At 32.7% G+C, this 20478-nt stretch overlaps 3 protein-coding genes across 3 annotated transcripts; 1 reads left to right on the plus strand and 2 right to left on the minus strand.

Moving 5' to 3' along the window:
• The first annotated feature begins 40 nt into the window (after positions 1–40).
• On the plus strand, positions 41–15913 carry LOC126865527 (RNA-binding protein 42). Its single transcript, XM_050618150.1, has 5 exons — positions 41–220; positions 475–716; positions 791–1168; positions 1250–1444; positions 15500–15913. Exons 1-5 carry the CDS (start codon positions 180–182, stop codon positions 15622–15624), a joined length of 981 nt encoding a protein of 326 aa, XP_050474107.1. The 5' UTR covers positions 41–179; the 3' UTR covers positions 15625–15913.
• On the minus strand, positions 1487–15493 carry LOC126865537 (uncharacterized). Its single transcript, XM_050618168.1, has 4 exons — positions 4579–15493; positions 2579–2924; positions 2276–2502; positions 1487–2192 (listed from the first exon to the last, which is right to left on the minus strand). Exons 2-4 carry the CDS (start codon positions 2794–2796, stop codon positions 2023–2025), a joined length of 615 nt encoding a protein of 204 aa, XP_050474125.1. The 5' UTR covers positions 2797–2924; positions 4579–15493; the 3' UTR covers positions 1487–2022.
• A 134-nt stretch (positions 15914–16047) lies between the features above and the next one.
• LOC126865517 (uncharacterized) lies at positions 16048–20429 on the minus strand. The gene is made up of 8 exons (XM_050618127.1): positions 20135–20429; positions 19183–19338; positions 18740–19054; positions 18422–18580; positions 18126–18325; positions 17871–18042; positions 17612–17771; positions 16048–17224 (listed from the first exon to the last, which is right to left on the minus strand). The coding sequence occupies exons 1-8, from the start codon at positions 20255–20257 to the stop codon at positions 16812–16814; spliced, it is 1698 nt and encodes a 565-aa protein (XP_050474084.1). The 5' UTR covers positions 20258–20429; the 3' UTR covers positions 16048–16811.
• Between the last annotated feature and the right edge of the window lie 49 nt (positions 20430–20478).

Genomic DNA, 20478 nt, shown 5'->3' on the forward strand with positions numbered 1-20478 from the left:
CATATGAGTTGTTCCTATATAACGCGTATTGGTAGTACTGAATAATACTTCAGTTTTCAGAGCATAACTAATTAGGCGAAACGTTTTAGACTTGTGCGGTCAGTAATAAATAATTTGTTATTCTAGGATTACATATATTTACATTATTGAAGAAATTAAGAAACAGTAAGAACATCAAAATGGATGACAAATTACGTCAAATGGAAGATGAGATGAATAGGTATTAAATAGTTGTAAATATACACAATGTTCCTAACCTTTTTGTTATAATTCGTTTTATTGGTTATTTATATATATATATATACACTTCTGTTTACTATGCAACTAATTATTTAATTTACGTTTTTAAGTTTCAAGTGGCTGATTTATTACGAAACAAATAAATTATTATAAATCTTTGTACAAATATGATTGAAAACTTGTACTTGAAGTATGAATGGTTTTATGTATTAACAAATTAAAACTAATTCTTAGATTTGAAGCTGAAATTGGTGGTCAGTTAGTTACACCAATGGTTAGACCTGTAATTGGTGCAAATACTTATAATCAAGTGGCTAGACAATTGGAGCAACATGAACTTCCAACACCAGTTGTTGCTGCTGCTGCAGCTAGTTTAGCTTTTCCTCCAATGATTGGATTTCCACCACCACCGCCACCACCACCACCTCCTCCTCCACCACCGCCAATGTTAATTCCACAACAAGTAGCAAGACAAGGTAAATGGAAGCTTTTTTATCATAAGATTACATTTATTGCAAGTAGTTTACTGATGAGCTATTGTCTTACACAGGTACGGTTCCTTCTATTACAACATACTCATCACCTGCACAGATAAGTAATCCATATTTACCAAATATGGTGGACCCGTGTTTAAGTGCTACTCCAAAAACATACGAATCTACATCAGCACCAATGATTCATCCAGAAATTATTGAACAGATTATCAATACAAAGATCCCAGAAGATGACAGCAAAAAGAAACCCAAGGTGAAAGGTGTAAGTACTGCAGCAGAATTAGCAATTAGCCAAGGGAAGGCAAGTTCTATCATGGCTAATGCTAGCGCAGAAGAGACTCATCCAAAGGGTAAAGGGAAGAAAAATAAAAAAATCATACGAATGGCTGGTGGACAAACATGGGAAGATCCTTCCTTACTAGAATGGGATGAAGGTTAATTATTTATTTATATTTATATTCTTCATAAGCTTTAATTTGTTTTAAATATATTTTACATTTTTCTTTATATTGCAGATGATTTCAGAATATTTTGTGGAGATTTAGGAAACGACGTCACAGATGAAATGCTAGTAAGAGTCTTTGGCAAATATCCGAGTTTTCAGAAAGCAAAGGTAGTCAGGGACAAAAGGACAAATAAGACGAAAGGATTTGGGTTTGTGTCCTTCAAGGATCCACAAGATTTCATCAAAGCAATGAAAGAAATGAACGGTAAGAGAAATAACCACTTATTATTAATAATAATTATAATTAATAATAATTTAAGATAAATTATATTCTCAAATATGAAAAAAATAACTGATTTTAATATAACCAAAGCTATACATAAGAAGTAAGTTTTAATTTTCTTAGAAATTAAAAATTCATTTTATTATGGTTTTGAATCATATAACAGAAAAGAATAAATGATAATTTTATACATAATGAGGTAGAATCTTTAATATTTTACTGAATTATTTAGTGAAGTTTTAATGAAAATTTAAAGGGATATTAATGCTTGATTTCTCATATAATAATTATTCACAGCTAACAAAATTAAGAAATTTTTTGGTAGATTAAAATAAAACGTTTGAATAAATATGTAAAAAGTATGTACAAATAATTAATGAATAATTGGAGTTATGGTTATTTGCGGATGTTTTTTTAGAAAAAGGATATTTAGATTGTAATTTATCTAAAATATGACTCTTAGTTAAAATTAAATATAACTAAATATCTATACAGTTGATTTCGTATTCCAAAATTATGAGATCAGTATTCCATTTACACACTTAAGTAGGAGATTCTTTTCATTTGCCAAACGGACCCCAGCCATATGATATAAAAAGCTGCGGTATTATCGAGTATTGTCTTCTTTGTTGCGTGGAACTTCCATTACGCACAGCAATGCGAGTATTAGGATGTATTATAGGTGGCGTTGTACTTTCAGTTTTTCCCAGATCTTGTTGTTGTGAAGTACCTTAACATAACATGTACCATGTGTATCTGTGCTTATATGCGATAATGTATTATCGTTTTCTTTCTTGTTTAATATTTCCTTACTGGCATAATTTCCACGAGGACTATATGGATTCATATAAAGAATAGAAAAGGGCATGCCGCCAGCACCCCAACTACGTGACATATCTTTCTTCGACAATCTATTTCCGATTTGCTTGTTAGCCAGTGACAATTGGTGAACTTTTCTGTTCAGTGGTGGGGAACTATCACCCCATGTTTCTATAATCGTATTGGGATCTAAACTTGAAGTTTCTCGACGAATATCCATTCTATAATTCATAACAGCATTATTTCATATCATTATATAGAATAATATGGGAATTAAGGATCATACAAATTATCTACTTTGATATGGGGAGGTCCTCTGGAGTCAAAGGAATATCTTTCTGAACTTCTTGCATCGGTAACCATTTCCAACAACCTCCATTTGAAGAGCATGCAGAGGAGACCACAGCATCCAATACATTTTGCTCCAAACTGTTCCTCATATCAAGCAGTGGCACTGCTTGACACATCATCCACAATGCGTTCAATGTGAAGACAAAGACTGTAGTCGTAAACATTATTTTTCTATCTTTATTCCTTCAAGTATATTCTCGTTCGATATCTTTCTCGTGTTCGTTCAACGTTTCCACTTCCGTGAAACGATTCGTTATTATAGATACAGCTGGTGTGCTCCCACTGGCGAATTCTGAAAAGTATTATAAAACTAAATAAATCTTTGATAAATTTTCGATGGAAAACGTATGCAGGCATCGCGTATAAATTTAATAGAAACGTGGGTGACGATGCTGTATCACGAAACGCATCATGGTCGAACGTCGTGACGATCGGTCGTGATCGTTATTAGGCCGGTCACAAATCCTTGAATTTGACGACAGTCAGGTATGCTGTTTACGTTTTCCAGACATTTCTGCAATGGTTACGTTCTATTTATACAACATTCCTGCTAAATTTAGTGCGGTGAATAACCACCAACTTGCCGATTTTAGTGACTGGGGTAGGGAGAGATAGCATTGTCGCTCGTTGACAATGAAACCGACACTTGAGCGATTTCAGATGGACCAAAGGATTTTTAATCAGCTTGCTAATTCCGTTTAATTCGTTTAAGTATTGTTTATACATTTCCTAGTTTCGTTCATTATTTTTTCCCCCGTTGTTCGGCTTAATATAGGAAAGATTCAGAAGCATATTCTTTTTTTCTTTCAGAATTCTGAGACTGATAGCTAAAAGGTACTATTCAACTAATGCAAAACTGACATGCCATTTTATTTAAAAAAGAATGAGAAGGCATTTGATCTTCCGTTAGAAGTCATCCGACCCCTATAATTTGATCCACTCATAATGATTAGGGTATGATGATGTTCCATCTAATTAGAAAAAAAGCTCGTGTCTCAATATTTTTAATTTAAAAAAACAGTTCTGGGGATGTCTTACGCGACTCACCCTGCATATAAGCTATTTCAATGAAATATATATCATGAATGAAAAAAGATTACTAAAAGATTTAGAAAGAAAGAATTATAAAAAATGTGTATTTACAAATTAATTGTTTAAAACGACCGATTATTGTTTTTCAATATTTTATGTTTTTTAGCAATGTGAAAGAAATTGTGGAAAGAAGCTTAAAAAATATTTATCGCAGTCCTTTTGCAAATTAGAGATTGCCGATTCTAATGCTCTGCATTTATTGGAAAACACATGCAATTACTTGAAAAAATAGCTATATCTATGAGGTCGGCTTTACGTATCTATCTACCGGTGGTTTATTAAAATGACATCTTTTCAGTCTCTACGAGCGGAATTTTATATCTAGTTTGAAATTTAAAACAATACTCTGTTACTGAGATTAATATTTATGAGATTCATAAAATATGGTATTATTACGGTATTGTTATTACTATCGTATAAGGAAATCGTACAATATAGCAGATCTATTACACATTGATAAAGAGAAATGAATTATTACAGTTACGTAGGTCCTTCAATTAAGTAATTTCAGTGTGTTTATGGGCGACCATTCGAAAGTATCAAATGCGTGATTATGCGATATTATCTCAATATTTTGGCAATTCTTTTTTAATAACTCGATCTAAGTGTTATTAATACGAAATATTTCGTATTTTCTTTACATATTCTATTTAATGGCACTTAGAAAAAGATACCATTTTATGTTCGAATTCTGTACAATTACTGTGTCCCAAACGAGAGAAAAAAGAAATTTCATTAATTTCATACCACAGCTAAGCTTCGTATAAACATTCAACGAAAGATTCTAAAATTGTATTGAATTAAAAAAGCAAATAAGAAAATGGAAAAATATTAGGAAAAATTAAAAGACTCACCGTGGGCTCGACCGTCTGTTCGTTCAGTCGTCCGTTCGGTTTCTCGTTAGAGGAAATTCGTTGTTACCTCTTCGTATCAATCTCACCGAGTTCCTCGTGAGTTTAGCGCGCGAATACGGAGCCACTTGGACATCCGTTACCCGTCGGGGTGACTACGACGGAATGCGTTGCGACCTCGCTCGTCCCGGTACTCATTCAACAACCCCTACCAGTACCGTTCTTCCCTTTAACCCCTCCACCTAACCATAAAACAGCCAATCGGAATCGTTTTGTTCGACAAACAACCGATCGTGTGCGACGTGACTTCTTACTCGTCATCATAATCGTCATCGTACCCGTTACATCTACCTAGTGGATATCGTCATCGTTACGTTTCATTGCTCTTTTTGCCGAGTCCTTTTCGCTTCTTTCGTCATTCACTTTTCTTGGTAGTTCGGTAGCTTAGTTTAGTTTCTTAGCGAGTCTTTCTCTGTTCGCCTTTTTCAGTATCGATGGCGTCAGTCGGTACTTTTTACTTTTAGATTTGTTTGATCAATATCGAAAAAGGGAGAGAATATTGAAAGATCCGCTGAAAAAGTATAAAATCGCAAGCGTAAAGTTGTAAAGAATTGTTCCACGTGCTAGAATGTATTAACGAGTTTTTAAGATTTAACAAGGGTTTAATAAGTTTTTTCTCATCCTCATTTTCGTCATATTTCCTTATATTTTCTACCAACCTTTCACCATTTGTTTCATTTATTTCGTAATTATACCGTCCTCTTATCTTTCCTTAGTACGTCACTCTCTTTCTCTTCGTCATCTTCTCTCTCGTTTACTTCATTCTTCTCGTTTTTTCGCTCCTACTCATCTCTTTAACAAATCCTCTTCGTGTTTCTTCTTTCTTTTTTTCTTTTCTTACGAATGCTTGTTTCTTTTCTTGAATTTTCTACCACTTCTCTGTAACTCCCCCGCAGTTTCTTCACCTTTCTTTCTGTTTTCTTCGTATCTTCCTCCCGTCTTCTTCGTCTTCCTTAGCGTCTTTCTCAACTGCTGTCGTAATCATTATCTTTCTCGTTCGCTCGACTTTCCTTGCTCTATTACTTCGTTTTCGATTACACTTATCTTTTTTGTTATGGTATTAACCATGTTATATTGTATAATATTTATTTCTGTATAAAGCAAGTCAGCCAATTGGGCAAGCTGCATTTCTTGCTTCGTATTAGATGGAAGAAATTTTGCAGAGAAATGAGTTGAGTAGAGGACCGATCTTTTTCCTATTTCACATTCAGGGTATACGCAATGAAGATCAACGATACTGTCGCTTCTTTCCATTCATATCATTGTAGTACATTGTTTTATTACGTAATCTCGAATCTTTGAATTTTAGATGGTTTCAAAAATATTCCAAAAGTTTATAGTCTGTCGTTCGAAGACCTTCCCTATCGCTATACTAATTTACATATTCCCATCCTGCTTCTACTAATTTATATCTCAAGTTCCGATTGAGTTGGATTTGTTTATTATTATCGTTATTACCAAAAAATGTGTAGCTTGGTGGCTTCGAGACTACAATAACGCAATTGTTCTATCTAATATTTATTTTTACAACATCGGTGGATGAATAAAAGCAACTTTGTTTCGCTACATTACGAACATAAATGAGACCAATAGAGCGTCTCACAAATCTTTCAATAACTAGACCTATAAGAACCACGATGGCCCAACACTTCACTTAACGATTAATTGAACTATTATAGCTACTTATTTTTATTATTTCCAGATACGTCTTTTACCTATTATTGGTCTGTTACAACGTGTCTTATCTGAACAGTATCTAAAATCTAAAGTATATCGATATGATACAGATATCGTCCGATCGGTTGGTCAGAAACTTGTCGTTTGTTTAAATTTCGCGTTTTACCCGCAAAATTTCCGTTTCTCACTGGTTTGGGAACGATCGGTCTTGGCGGTAGTCGCATTCCATCGACGAGATTCCTCTTCCTCTTCATCTTGCGTTTCGCAGGATGAATCAGAGTCCTACACATGTTGCTGTGTTCGACTCCGTTCACCACACAGTGGGTGAGAAATAGCACGAATATTTCTGTCGATATATTTATTTCACGACGAGGGACACGACTCGATTACAAAATAAACATATTGTCTCTGCGAAGGCGATCGTATATTAAACGGGGTGGCTCGTCGAAGTAGGCGGCCAAAGCTTGAGCAGGCTAGACTATTTTATTGGTCTGAATAACGAGGTCTTTGAGATTTTTTTGACGGAACCCGATGTACTTTACCCGATGTAACTTTCCAGGAATCAGCGTATATGCGTAATCTTGTGTCCTTTGCATTCCTCTTTTCTTTTTCTTCGCCATTGAAATGGATTCCTGCGCGAATAATGCAGAAGGATAGATGCACAAAGCGTGATTGTTGAATATCTTGAAAAAGACAAATCTTCTTTTGTGGTCTTTATAGAAATATTAATAGATAAATCTGTTCGTGAGTTCTAGAGATAAAAATTTCTTTATTCGAAGTTTAGTAGCGCGATGTTTTACGCTTTAGAAGAACAAACAGTATTGTTATATATTATATAAGATTCATTCATTAGGATTCAGTAGGACTTGGTCTTTCGTTAATTAGAATGAAATTTTACTTGATGTACGATTTACTGATTTCTTACGGATTTTTTATTGTCAGAACGACTTTCAATCATTACTGTAACGAATGAACGATTTATTTAGAGAAAAATTTGCATCTCTTGAAACATTACTAATTATTCGAATTTAGTTGCTCGGACGTGAACGAGTTATTCGAGCAAAGATTATAGATACATGATGGGAGAAATTAGCGAACTCTTCTTGATGCTTGTCCCAATTATTTTGCCCCTATGCCCAGATAAATGGATTTTTATTGCTCCCTTTTATTGCAAATAAACGTTCTATTCTCCGCAAATTATTTTATTCATCAATTTCTGAATATTTAAGAAAATTTATTCCCACGAAACATTCAATTTTCTACTGAATTCTTTCAGCGTACTATTACCACAAGCTATGATATATCTTCTCTGGCTGTTCATTACGCTAAACTCGTTCCTAAATTCCTTAAAGCATTCTGGTACACTAAATTTTTTAGTCACGTTGCCACAGTACACATCATTTGTTGTCCACACCTCGTTCTTCCTACTCGCGAGAATGAAATATCGTTAAGTGACGAAATACGAATATTACGCTCACTTATATCCAGACGAACTTGACTGGTTGAGACTTAAATTAGAATTGAGTGATACCACATGCAAAGTCTGTGTTTGATCTCCGTAACTGAACCTTATACGTATCGCTTTTACGTTAATGTTTCCAGAGTTTAGTACAATATAAATAGTCTAGTTTCCAGAATAAGTGTTATTTATTCATGAAATTATTATTAAGATAGGTAGCATAATTTCTTGTAAGCACTGTTATGAGCACGTTTTTGAAAAATTGCCTTGCCAAGTGATATTTACAAGGTGCACATTTAAATTTAAGAACTTATTCAGAACCATTATATTTTTTATGTATTCTCTCACGTTTTATAAATCTTGTTCTTTATCGTGAAAACTTTTCCTTCCATTATTTCGAATCTCTAAGAGTTTTCTACAAATACGTATTTTTTGTTAAAAAACCGAGGCGTTCTTTAAATGTTTCCAAGCGGAAAGATATTTCGTGACAGTTTCTCTAAAGCGTATCATGACAATAGAAATCGGAAGGTTCAACAACTGTCTAAGGAAGCGGATAAAAATATACTATTCGAAGTTATAGATAGTTTTATTAGTATTCGGAAATATGTTAAATTTATGAATTATATTGTTAAATCTGTCCCTTCGTTAAGATCAACAACGAAAGATTTTTTAATAAAAATATTCCTTGTCAATAGGCGGTCGAAATCTATTTCCGGTTAGTAATAATTATGAAAATATCCTATAATTTCTATAATTCCTTAGATTTTAATCTGAAGATACGAATACTTTTCAAATATTTTTGTTCTTGTGTAATCGAATGTCCCTGCAATTATTTTCAGCAGTGTACATTTTGATGCACAACTGCAATATTTGCACGACCATGGTGAATAATAAGTTGGAAATTGTTTGCATTCCCGTTTGTTGATCGAGAAATCGATCATTGTGGTCGGAGCAATTAGCGTAAAAAGTTTTTAAGCACCATCTATACACAATACACATAGAGTACGGGAAAAGTGCATTGTAAGTTAATATATAGTATATCTATATAACATTCCGAATGATTTCCCAAATGATTGTTCATTGGAGTATAAAAGGCAAATTTCTTTTATAAATGTAATACGAATATGTAAAAAATAATTTTATAGATAAAATATATAAAAATAATTTATTTATTGATGACATTTGTTCGACCGTTTCGCGGAGAGACCTGATCGCGAAGAAGTGCGCCAACGACAGTCGTAAATTCCGATTTGATTATCGACGTCACGAGTCGGTCGATCTCCTATTTCGGTTAGGATAATAGAGGTGGTTGAACTGATTATAGCATTGAATTAACAGGTTACAATATACACTTTATTCTAACAACTTTGTAGATATAAGTAGTTACGCGTGGTACGTGTAGACGTATTCTCAGCGAAGTGTAAGTAACAAGTTAAACTGATGACTGGTCAATGAACGGAAAACCAGTCAAGAGATGGTGACTGATTTAAGGATGAAACCAGTAAAGTTTGCTGACAATGCTGTCGCAGAGGAAAACTATTGATGGGTATGTCATCGAATTCGTTGATGACAATTTTGGCTAGGAAAGTGAGGACAACGGTCATTGTTTCTAAATGGATAAGAAAAAGGCTGGTAGGTAAGGATGGGTGCTGGTCGCCCCTAATCAGAGGTCGCCCGTGGGTGGCATTGTACATAGGAAAACCACTTTCCCGTGTTTTCTCGGAATGGACAATAGATCTAAAGAATACTTCAACCAAAAAAATACTTGTTTGGTCTGAAGGACCTTAACACTTAGCCAACCGAATAGGGAGATATCTCCCCTCTGTGAAAAACATCGTTGCGTGACCGAACGAGAAAATCTCCCTTTTAGACTTTAGCAACGCGTTTTCTTTTTTTTTTTTTTGTTGTTGTTATTATTAGTTATTGTTTACCTGGAACTGTTCCCAATTAACTGCGCCACTTTTTTTGCTTTTATAAAGTATAGTATATAATAAAATACATCAATTTAGTGGTGTTAAAACTAATTCAAAAGTTATACTATCATTTATGACTAAATAAAGTTATTATATAATCGAACGGTACCACACTGCAAAGAGATATTGCAGAATGCATTATGAATTTTTAATTTCACGTTCAAGTCGTGTTATTTATCTTTAATGATCTTTAATGTTTTTAATTTTACCTATATTTTTTATACTTTTAACATATAATTTTAGTTTGATGTTTTGTATAAACAATATGTGAAATTGTAAAATAAAATCATTGACCGCAAAATATAATTGACCACTTAAATAATTTTTATACTTCTTTGTTTTTTAAGTAGTGAATATTAGTCCTCGATACTTGGAAAAATGCGCGGTGGACAGCGCGTATAGGTTGGCTTATTCGAGCGCGGTGGAAACGTATAGCTCGCAGTGGCGCGCGCTGTTGGCTAAGTGTTAACTATGAAAATGCTAAGATTTATGGTGAATCCTTAAGATTATCGACGGCCCGCAATAAGGGTATGTAGATATCCGGCAGTCATCTTGCCCGAGGTATGGTGTCCGGTTTGTGTAGAGAACCGCCGGACGTAACACATTATTCCGTACTAAAATGAGACACCGTGTATGTAACGGCAGCGATAAGTGGTAGGTCCAGAATTTGATCAGACGCAACAAGTAGTTTAAACACACGTACGAGCGAATCAATGAATACGATAGAGACTGTCTGCAAGAATCGGTATGTTTAGCATATTAAGCTAATACAAAAGCGATGGATCTTTCATATAATTTCTTTGAAAGAAGCCTTCTACAACCGTTAAAAAGAATCTAAACTAACAAAATGATGAAAAAAACATTTGAATAATTTTTAACTTAGAAAATAAAAAGAAATAAAATATTTATTCTTTTTCAACATTATACGAAAGATTTTGATAATCGTTCTTTTATGAATTATTAAGTTTTTCAACATTTTATTGAATATAAAAGGCTAAGTCATAGAAATGATGACTGTTTGAACGGATATATGAGTGAATGTTTGAGGTACCTGGTTTGACTCGATTTCTGTCGTTGTCCTGGGTGTAACCTTGCGATCACTTTGAATAAGATTAAACAGCTGATCAATGACTTTGTCATGATTACCATCGTTTTTCTGAATGTTTAATTATAATCTTTGCTCTTAAAATATAGTTTCCATTTTTAAGTAAACGTTTTTAAAAATTTGGAACATCATAATAAATTTTCATTATTTCTGTTGCGTATTATCGACTAAAGAGAAACCGGTCAGGTCAAACCGATCGGTCGATAACGCGTACCTCGAATGACTTAACGTTCAAGGTGGAGGAGATGAAATAACTCGAGTGTTAGATTTAGAAGGCACTTTATTTATATTAGTTGTAGCACTTAACCTTAGTCTTCGTTGCTTGTAGTTGAACGAAGTTGGGACCTTGTCGTCCTGTGTGTATTCTTCGTTGCTTATAGTTGAACTACCGCGTGCCCTTCCGGCTGGTCCTCGCCTGGGTTCTTCCTGGTCTCGAGTGATTACGTTTACTGCCCTGGGAGGACCGGTAATTCGGAATTTTCTAATGAGGGAAATGGGCCTGTCTGTGCCATAAACGGACGTCCAACTAAAATTCCGAACAATTTCTTTTTAAAAAAAATTTGCGAGTATTATTAAAACATAGTTAAACACATTTGTAGACTGTTAGCGGAAAGAGTTGTGCAGGTTGGTTAAAAAGAAATTTCAGAAAGAGTTTAGAAAATTCATCTTACAATGGAATTTAGGATTCAAAGAGTTTTGGTTGCAATTAATTACGTACTCTGTATCGTGCTACCATATTTCAATATGTGTCGCGAAAAGACCCTTGGTACTTTTGTTTGGAGGAATAAATGTGAAAAGCTTCAATATATTATATTGTCCTTATCGAGCAAGCAACTTGCCTTATATTCTCTTCGTTTATAGCAGTAATACGATTTTACTAATTTCCTTATGCTAATTTCTTAAATTACTTTCTTGGAATTGTAAAATTGTAAACGACGCTGAGTGTTTATTCTCTGTAATTAATAATTATATGGCGTTGGGAATATAGGATTCCGCTACCCTTTTACGATATCATTTTGTTTCCTCGTAACGAGGAGAGTTTTATTTGATCATTAAATATTTCATTCCAAGCCTCAGATATTTCAAACGAAAAAATTGTATGTTACATATTTTTTTTTTTTTTTTTTAAGAAAAAAAATTAAGAATTAAAGGAATTTTAGCTTCTTAAGAATTTCATTCCGATTCATTTCCATGAAAAGAGAAAATTGCTGTTATTCGAGTGCAGAATAAAGGATCAGAAATAGAAGTAAGACTCGAAATAGTCGTGAAGAAAAATTTGCTGGAAAAGCCCAAGGGGATATATAATTGCTTTTTATTGTATTTTATTATGGATATACAATTAGCTCGTAGTTTAAAGATTTTTTATTATTTTCTATTCGTTTTTTTTTATTCGTATATAGTATAAAATATTTGTCAATCTATTTTATAAAAATGTAAAATAGAATCTTCTGTAAAGTTTTATTTCCAAAATAATCGCATTGTTATGTTTACATAGGAGTTTGAGATTCAGAAAAATTATTTTCTAAATATTTCTGGTTACATTTTTATATCTAAATTGAAGCTAAAATAGCAGTATCTGTTAATAAGAGTACATTATTTTTAAGCGAATCTTAAAGAAGTTTCAATCTATAATTGACGTTTTCGTCAATTAAAAAAGATGGTTTTAATTAATTTATATTATATATTAGTAACCTCTTGCTCCACGAAAAATGTCCAATACATAGCAAAATTTCGTAATAGTACCCACGAAACATCAATCATCGGTTTCCCTTTTCATGAATGAAAACGAGCCATCGAAATTTTAAAAACGATTCCACAAGTTTTTGCTTCGATAATTCCACTTTTGTCGTACTAACAAAATTCTATTAGAAAAATGAATTTAGAGCTTTATATTTCATTATTTATTAAAAGCAAAGGCTTACAAAGTGATTTTTAACTTAGCAAAATTAGATATTTTGCGAAAGTAAATTGCACGAAGCTCCGGAGGAACAAAGTCAATTCATTTTTGCATCCAAGATTTTGTGTTAAAATACTCTTTTAGAAATGTTATATCGGAAATGTTAGATTGGAAAAATTAAACATAACATAAATATATAAAAATGGTTAAATCAACTATGAAATTATAAATAAAATTATGACATTACAATACTATATTATAATAGATTATAAAACCCACTGAAAGAAAATTTTGCATAAAGATTTTTCATTACTTCTCGCATACAGACTAACGATAGAAAATGTATATTGCTTTTACAAATCAAACGCGAAAACATCCTTTCAAATGCACTACTTGAAGTTCTACAGAAAACTATACCATATACAATTTAGATATTACGTTGCTAGTGAGAGAACATTCTATATTTACTTTACGCTCTTTCAACCGTCATTGTTAACTGAAACCTTAAAATATAAATATCATATTTCCAACAACAATAAGGTACATTTTGCACGTTTTGATTTTAAATTTGTTATCACTTGATCGATCGAAGGTAAGATATTTCATACCTACTATACATACAACATATAACATTCTTTCCTATGTTCCTTATTTTAAATAAATGTTCAAAAACGTGTTGACATGCGTTTTTACTTTGTTCCATACATTTGTTTCCAGATACCATATATTACTCCCATTTCAGATTAATGAATTTATGCTCCCAGTTTATTCCTCGAAATATATCATACTATATTCCTATGCCATTCTACGAATTTGATAACAAGATTTCATAGAATTTCTGCACTACTATCATAGTTTAATATTAGAATATAAATTTAGAATGATTTGTTTATTACAATAATTTCATCTTACAGAATACTGATTTCGGTTGTTACAACTTTTCAGGAAGTAATGGTAAAGTAATTTAATTTTGAAATAATCAATACTTCACTGTCTCGATGGCGATTATAATTTTTCGATAAATTCGATTGATATCTTCTGCCATCCTGTTTCCGCTATTTTGAAAGCTGATTTCCGTTTCCGGTTTCCTTCCCTTTCCTTATTTGTTCCAAGTAATTCCATCCATATTTTATACTATCCAAATCTATATCCTATTTAGTGCGGACTTCTATGATATCGTTTCACTTGAGTGAAATCCATTTGTTAATTTTCTCGAAAGAAAATCTTTCTATTTAATTTAAGTAATAACTACATATAACGCGGAAGTAATTTACTTGTTATCTGCCCTAGATTGTTTCCATTAATATCTGTTAAAACGTTGTTACTTCTTGCTCTTTCTCATGATTCATACTCTATTGAGAAATCGTCAAACTATGAATTTTTGCAACCAATGTTTAATTTTCTTGGTATTTGGAAAACTTTCTTCAAAATGCTACTGGAGGAATCATGTTTACGTTTCCAGTAATTTCTTCGACATTTCAACAAATGTAATTGGTACACTCAATCAGGAGCTTCTTTTATATGTAAAAATAAATTGGAAAGAAAGTATAACATTTTTTCGCTTGAGATCTTGTTTTTGAGAAAACAAGGATGGATGTATATAAGTTTAGATCACTAAAAGATCGGGACTAAGAATTAAATACTTCGATATAAAGAGATGCTGCGAATAAAAATATTCGAAAAGACAAAAATTGTTCAGAATTACGTACACTCGTGGGCGTGCTTGGTTCGTTGACAAAACAATGAAACGCGAACTCTAAATGAATTTACTTTGAATATCGTTGACACTGTGGGTAATATCGCCATCTTTTGTCATGATTTTCACAGATAGTAGAGGGTCTCTAATTCAGTCGTATCATGTTTTTCGTGTAAACCACTTAAGCCTACGGTTTATTTGTGCTTTATCCGTATCTCAGATATTGACTTCCTTTTATACGGGGTTCTTTTGCAGTTGAGTAACAAACCGTAATTTTAAAATAGTACAAGACTTACCAAACGTTCGTTAGAAAAAGCTAGAATCACATTTTCAAATATGTCATATAAATATTTTAAGTATTTGAGTCTTTGAGATTTATTAAAGCAAACTGATTATAGAAGCATCGCAAGACAGTCGCATTAATCCAACGTTTAGCTTTAATGAATTAATTGATTTTGTACTCTTCCAATTAATATGTACAGAGTTTTGCAAGAACCCGATAGTCGAGACGGAAAGACATCGGGTCAGGTCGGGTCGGGTCGGGTCGGATCGGATCGGATCGGATCGGATCGAGTCGGGCCAGGTCGGGTCGCGTTCCTGAGAATTTCCGGGTTTCCCGCGAATTTCCAAGTGTCTCAAGAATGTCTGGGTTTTCCGACAGTATCTGAGTTTCTCGGAAATTTTAGGGAAGTCCGAACGAACGTTCACGAGAATCCCGAAACTTTCGGGAACCCGTTCTGGCTCCTAAAAGATTCTCGTCGTACCGACCTAGCATTTTCGGGTTCTCACACACCTCTACTCTATAAATGTTCGAAGGCAGGATTATAAATAAAAATAAAGATAATATAAATGCAATTAAAAAAATAATATATGCGAAACATTAATAACCAAAACAAAAGTAATAATAGCAACTAAGTATTATCAGATGATAGGATATGGCAAGCGTCTAGACATATTCATTCAACTAGAAAAAAATAGAAAGGAAGGAAAAAGAAAAGAAAGAGATCACTCTCTCCTGTAAGAATAACTTCAATCTAATGAAATTGTTTTCTTTCAGGTCGATATGTAGGCTCACGTCCCATAAAGCTACGGAAGAGTTCATGGAAACAACGGAATTTAGAGACAGTACGGAAAAAAGAGAAAGAGAAGCAAGCTTTAATTGGCTTGTTAACCGGGCGGTGACGTGATAAAGAACCTTTGTTCTTTTTCTCGTTCATATTTATTTAATCGGATTCTACACTGACTCACTGTTGTTGCTTTTATTCAAACAATTGTCATCGAGACGTCTGTACATAAAGTATATTTACGAAAGCTTGACAACTCGCGCCAATGGATACGTTTTTTAAGAATCTATTTCACAGGAGTAAAAATGTCTACGATCGAGTACTATGTTACATCGTGATTGACTACCATGTAGTATATAAAAATTGCATGTAGATGAACATGGAAATAAATTCTTACTACAAATGAATTGTTCGTGTTACTTACTCAGTGATTTTGTTTATGTTTACAGTGATTATGTTTACATATTTGTTTATTTTTTGTCAATTCTTTTATTATTTTGTAAATATCAATATTGATTTAATAAATATGAATATGAATTGTTTAGATATTAAGGTATTTTATTGTAATATTGTTTTTATTTTTAAATATCTAACTGTAATTATTCAATGTAAAGTCGATTGTACAATATGTAAATTTTATTTTATGTGTTTTGCTTCAATATTATTTATAGTTTACATACTTATCGACACAGAGTAAAACTCCTCGTAAACTATGGACTAACGTAACTACAGGGGAGAACATAGGAATTACATGTGTATCGACTCTTATAACTTACAATTAGTTATGACTATCGACTAACTTAATAAGATATCTTACAGCGTCTTACGATGAATAACAATAATTCATTTATTATTCAATCATTACCTAAAATCACTATGAGAATTTTGTGCTTGAAATTTTTTTGCATAAGGGAAGGATGTATTTAGAGTCTCTATATGCAGCAATCTCCACGTGATGAGATTAATTGGCAATTATTATTATTGCAATTTATACATGTGATGAAGCAATTATTATTTGATATATGTATAATCTATAATTATATCATATAATGTAGTAGACCACAATTATAAATTATATCACTATGTGATGTAATCGTGACTTATATATCAAATGGTAAGATCTAATTGTCTGTAATTGCAATTATATTTTTATATAATTAGAAAACTTATTAAGTTGTTCTGAAATGTGAGTCATTTGGTAAAACAGACTTTGTTATAAATTTACTATTCAATATTTTCACATTTATACATTTCTTCATTTAAAAAAATTAATTGTTCACAAATGTTCTATAATAATTTCACGAATTATCGTTTACAAATCTCTCTTAAAAACTGAGCCAGCTTGTGATCCACGTTATCGGATTTAAGTCTTCGTTCCAAGCTTTCAAAATCCACCCTTTCGAGCCACGTAGGTGGATCAATTTCTTTTGAAGGAAATGGGCAGAGTAAACGTTCGACTGCAGCACACAAACCGCACCAAGTTCTAAAATTTAACGGTTCCTTAATTTCACCAATCGTAAGATTTAAATATGCCTCTTGCTCTTGAGTTATAGGTTTTCCGATCATATCCTGAAGAGCTTCAAGAATAATGCTTGGCGAAATGCATTTAGTATTTCCCATCGTATCTTCTTGGAATTTGTTGAAAACTCTTCTGAAAATCAACTTTCTTCCCGAAGTGACAAAGACGTGTTTATTTAGATATCCCAATATTGTTAACCCTGACAAAGATTTACAAAAATTTTATTTAAATTATATAACATTATTTGCAAAATTACAAGAATTTAATTGTTTGAAATATCTGTATAGTGCAAGGATATTTTTATTTATATAAAAATGTAATATACACGAAAGATACTAATTTCAATGTACTATGGGAATCTTTCAAATTTGTGTGGTAATGTGATGAGAACAACTTGTTCAAAATCTATTTGCGCTTATTAATACTATAACTGCTTTCGGGAATAACTTTCACCAGGGCCGGAAACTTTGTTAAGAATTTACAAAATGCGAATTATCACTAAAAATCATATGACGTTACAGTAGCGTCATTAATCGTTATGGTGTTAAGATTAGCCCAATTTATTAAAAATTCAATGATTGTTTACCGTGTAAACTTTCACTGCCGAGAATTTCAAAACGAGCTGCTTGGCGGGAAAATACGCGCGGTGTATCAACTAGCGCGGGGTTTGAAAATATTTGAGATCGTCTAGAGTGCGAATAATGTTCGCCTCTTACCCGCAGAGCTTCTTCGAATGCGATTTTTCTCTAAAATTAATATTAATTTCATAAAATCTTTTCCAAAATTACAAATTTTAAATTTATCCGAATTACTAAATAATTTTTCACAAAATTTGCGAATCTTACCCTAACTGAGAACTCTGCTTCCACTTTGTCACTGTCTAATTCTCTGCACAAATGCTTCAATATATCTGGATCAATGAAACTAGGAAATATCATAGAAGGCATGTTATCCGTTGCAGAGATCTTCTTAGGGGTGGTTGCCAAATTCTCTACATCCCCGCTGTTCGTATGAATCCTATCAGAAAAGAAAAATATAAATGAAATGTGTAAATAAAAAAAGTAGGAATTAAAATATTATAATAAAGAATCATTACTAACGACGTTCTCCTAGATCCATCGCCTATATGCGAGATTTGAGTATCAGTTGGTTCAAATAAATCACGAACTTCTGTTTGTTGTCCATAGCCTGATCCTCTTCTGCATTTCCCTTTACGTAATCGTCTTCCTCTTCTGCGAGTTACTGTAACTTCTTTAGTTGGCTTTTCAACTTTTTCTTCTTCCATGTGTTCACTGAAATTCTAACATAAATTCTTCGTTAACAATAGAATGTTATATCTTTCAACGTCATGGTCGAATTAATTTAATTCATGTGGAATTAATTTAATCGTAAATACCAATTCATCCTCTATATTTATAAATGTATCTGTAATATCCCCTGGATTCGGTGTACGCATCGTACGTTTTGAACTGGGTTTAGATACAAAAATTTCACTTTTTCGGTAAGTGGGCGGTGGTTCTAAAGTCAACGCGTGCCAAGAGAATGTTTCATTTTCCTATAAATAAAATTGATTTTAATCATTATAATTAGGAAAGATCTGTAATATTATTTTATTAAACTTCCTGATAAACTTAAGAAACACGATAAATTCTAAATATTTAATATAACTCTCTCTCTTTCTCTATCTTTAATAGAAGTAGGGTAAATTACGAACCATTTGCTTTCGTGAGTTGGCTCTAAGATCTAAAATTAATGTAATACGTTCACGTAGATCGCAGGTCACCGGATGTTCTTCCTGAATCGGTCGATTTGTCAAAGCAGGGCCGCTAGCGAGCGTGGGTGCGGGAGTCAAAGGTCTTGAATCAGTCTGGGTATATTTTCGAAACAGTTCCTCAGGTACAGTAGGAGCATCATTAGTCACTTCATTTCCCGTATTCCCACGTACATCGGTAGCACTGCATGTGGCTACCAAACTGGCTCTAATCATATCCATTTCTTCTGGTAATAATAAAGCCTTCCCTTCCGTTGCCTATAGTATATGAAAGGAAATTTGTATTACCTTACATTCCATTTTCAGTATCTTATTTAAAATATCACAAATTTAATATTTAATACATAGCTTCCTTAATGAATGCTTGTTAAAAATGTAAATTTTACCCATGTATCTTTGGCACGTCTGAGAACTTCTTTTGCTTCACAATCTGCTGGGTGATTACACAATATAGAACATCCATAAGGATAAGGATTAAAAAGGCCAGAGAAAGGTCTAAGAATAAAAGGCGCTGGTTTGGTGAAACCTGCCAATTCCACGTGCTATAACAAATAAAATATTTATATTATTTAATCATCATTCTATACAATACGTAATACTGCAAAGCAGTGCGATGAATTCATCGCTTAAATGCGGCAAAGGTAATGCAGAGGAAGTTTGAACTGAAAATATTTTGTTAATCAACCAGGAACGAATACATAAAGTACTTGGTATTTATTTAATTACACATTGTACATATGAACACAAAAAGGTAATTATAAATCATTTTATTGTAGTCGGTTGTGATGGAAATAGTTGCGATTTACTTACGTATAATCGTAAATTGCAACTTTTCATTCAGATATGATCACAATCTAATTATAACAGATTTATCTAATTATAGTGCAATCATAACAAAGTGATATTACGGTTTTGCGACAGTTACGATCCATTCACGGTAATCCAACGTAATCGTGATTTACTATTAGTTTAGGCGCACGCTTGAAATACTACTGTAATATCTTAATCTTATCATCAGATAATCGCATTGATATTTCTTGTCATCGATATAAATTCAACTATAATTTTATATTTTCTCTAGAAGTTTATTCTAAGAAGTTTATTTTGATGTATGAAAGTATAACTATAATATCTTTTTGGAATTAAAAATAAAATAATTATTAAATACTAAATATATTCAATTATAATAATTATTATAATTATATAAAATATAAGTTTATGTTATTGAGGGATAAAATATTTAACGAAATCAAAGTAAAATAACAAATGGATACTCTTCTTTCCGACTGTATCGTCGCGTAATTCATTCTTTTATTGCCGATTTTCTTCGATAAATACCTTTGGTTTAGGCCGATAGGTTGGTCGAATACGTGCTTCTAAGAGGCCAGTTGCACTTGCGATTCCTGACATAATCCTGCATAAAATTATTGCTATTGTACTACGTAAGACAAGAACCCTCATTAAGGCGTGAATAAATCAGTCGCTCGTTGTCTTGGAGGCACGTTGCTAACGTGAATTTGATGGTTCGATTATATGCAGCCAAAGAATGGAAGATGTTAGACTACTTCCTCGCCTTTACTACTTTGCCGATTGTCGTACAACAAAAAATAATTTTGTTACAAAGAAAGAAAGGGATCATATTAATAAATGAAATGTAATAAAGTCACATAGACGAAATTTTA

This window comes from Bombus huntii, chromosome 5 (genome assembly GCF_024542735.1).
Source record: "Bombus huntii isolate Logan2020A chromosome 5, iyBomHunt1.1, whole genome shotgun sequence".
Classification (NCBI taxonomy): Eukaryota; Metazoa; Arthropoda; class Insecta; order Hymenoptera; family Apidae; genus Bombus; species Bombus huntii.

Excerpts from the sequence above, each read along its gene's own strand:
- LOC126865527 (XM_050618150.1), top strand. The coding sequence starts at position 180 with ATGGATGACAAATTACGTCAAATGGAAGATGAGATGAATAG. Across the intron at positions 717-790 it reads ACAACAAGTAGCAAGACAAG|GTACGGTTCCTTCTATTACA; the intron begins GTAAATGGAAGC and ends TGTCTTACACAG. Across the intron at positions 1,169-1,249 it reads CTTACTAGAATGGGATGAAG|ATGATTTCAGAATATTTTGT; the intron begins GTTAATTATTTA and ends TTTATATTGCAG.
- LOC126865537 (XM_050618168.1), bottom strand. The coding sequence starts at position 2,796 with ATGTTTACGACTACAGTCTTTGTCTTCACATTGAACGCATTGTGGATG. Across the intron at positions 2,503-2,578 it reads GAGGACCTCCCCATATCAAA|AATGGATATTCGTCGAGAAA; the intron begins GTAGATAATTTG and ends TATGAATTATAG. Across the intron at positions 2,193-2,275 it reads TCCTCGTGGAAATTATGCCA|GTACTTCACAACAACAAGAT; the intron begins GTAAGGAAATAT and ends TGTTATGTTAAG.
- LOC126865517 (XM_050618127.1), bottom strand. The coding sequence starts at position 20,257 with ATGAGGGTTCTTGTCTTACGTAGTACAATAGCAATAATTTTATGCAGG. Across the intron at positions 19,339-20,134 it reads CCTATCGGCCTAAACCAAAG|CACGTGGAATTGGCAGGTTT; the intron begins GTATTTATCGAA and ends TATTTGTTATAG. Across the intron at positions 17,225-17,611 it reads CGGCAGTGAAAGTTTACACG|GGTTAACAATATTGGGATAT; the intron begins GTAAACAATCAT and ends AATCTTTGTCAG.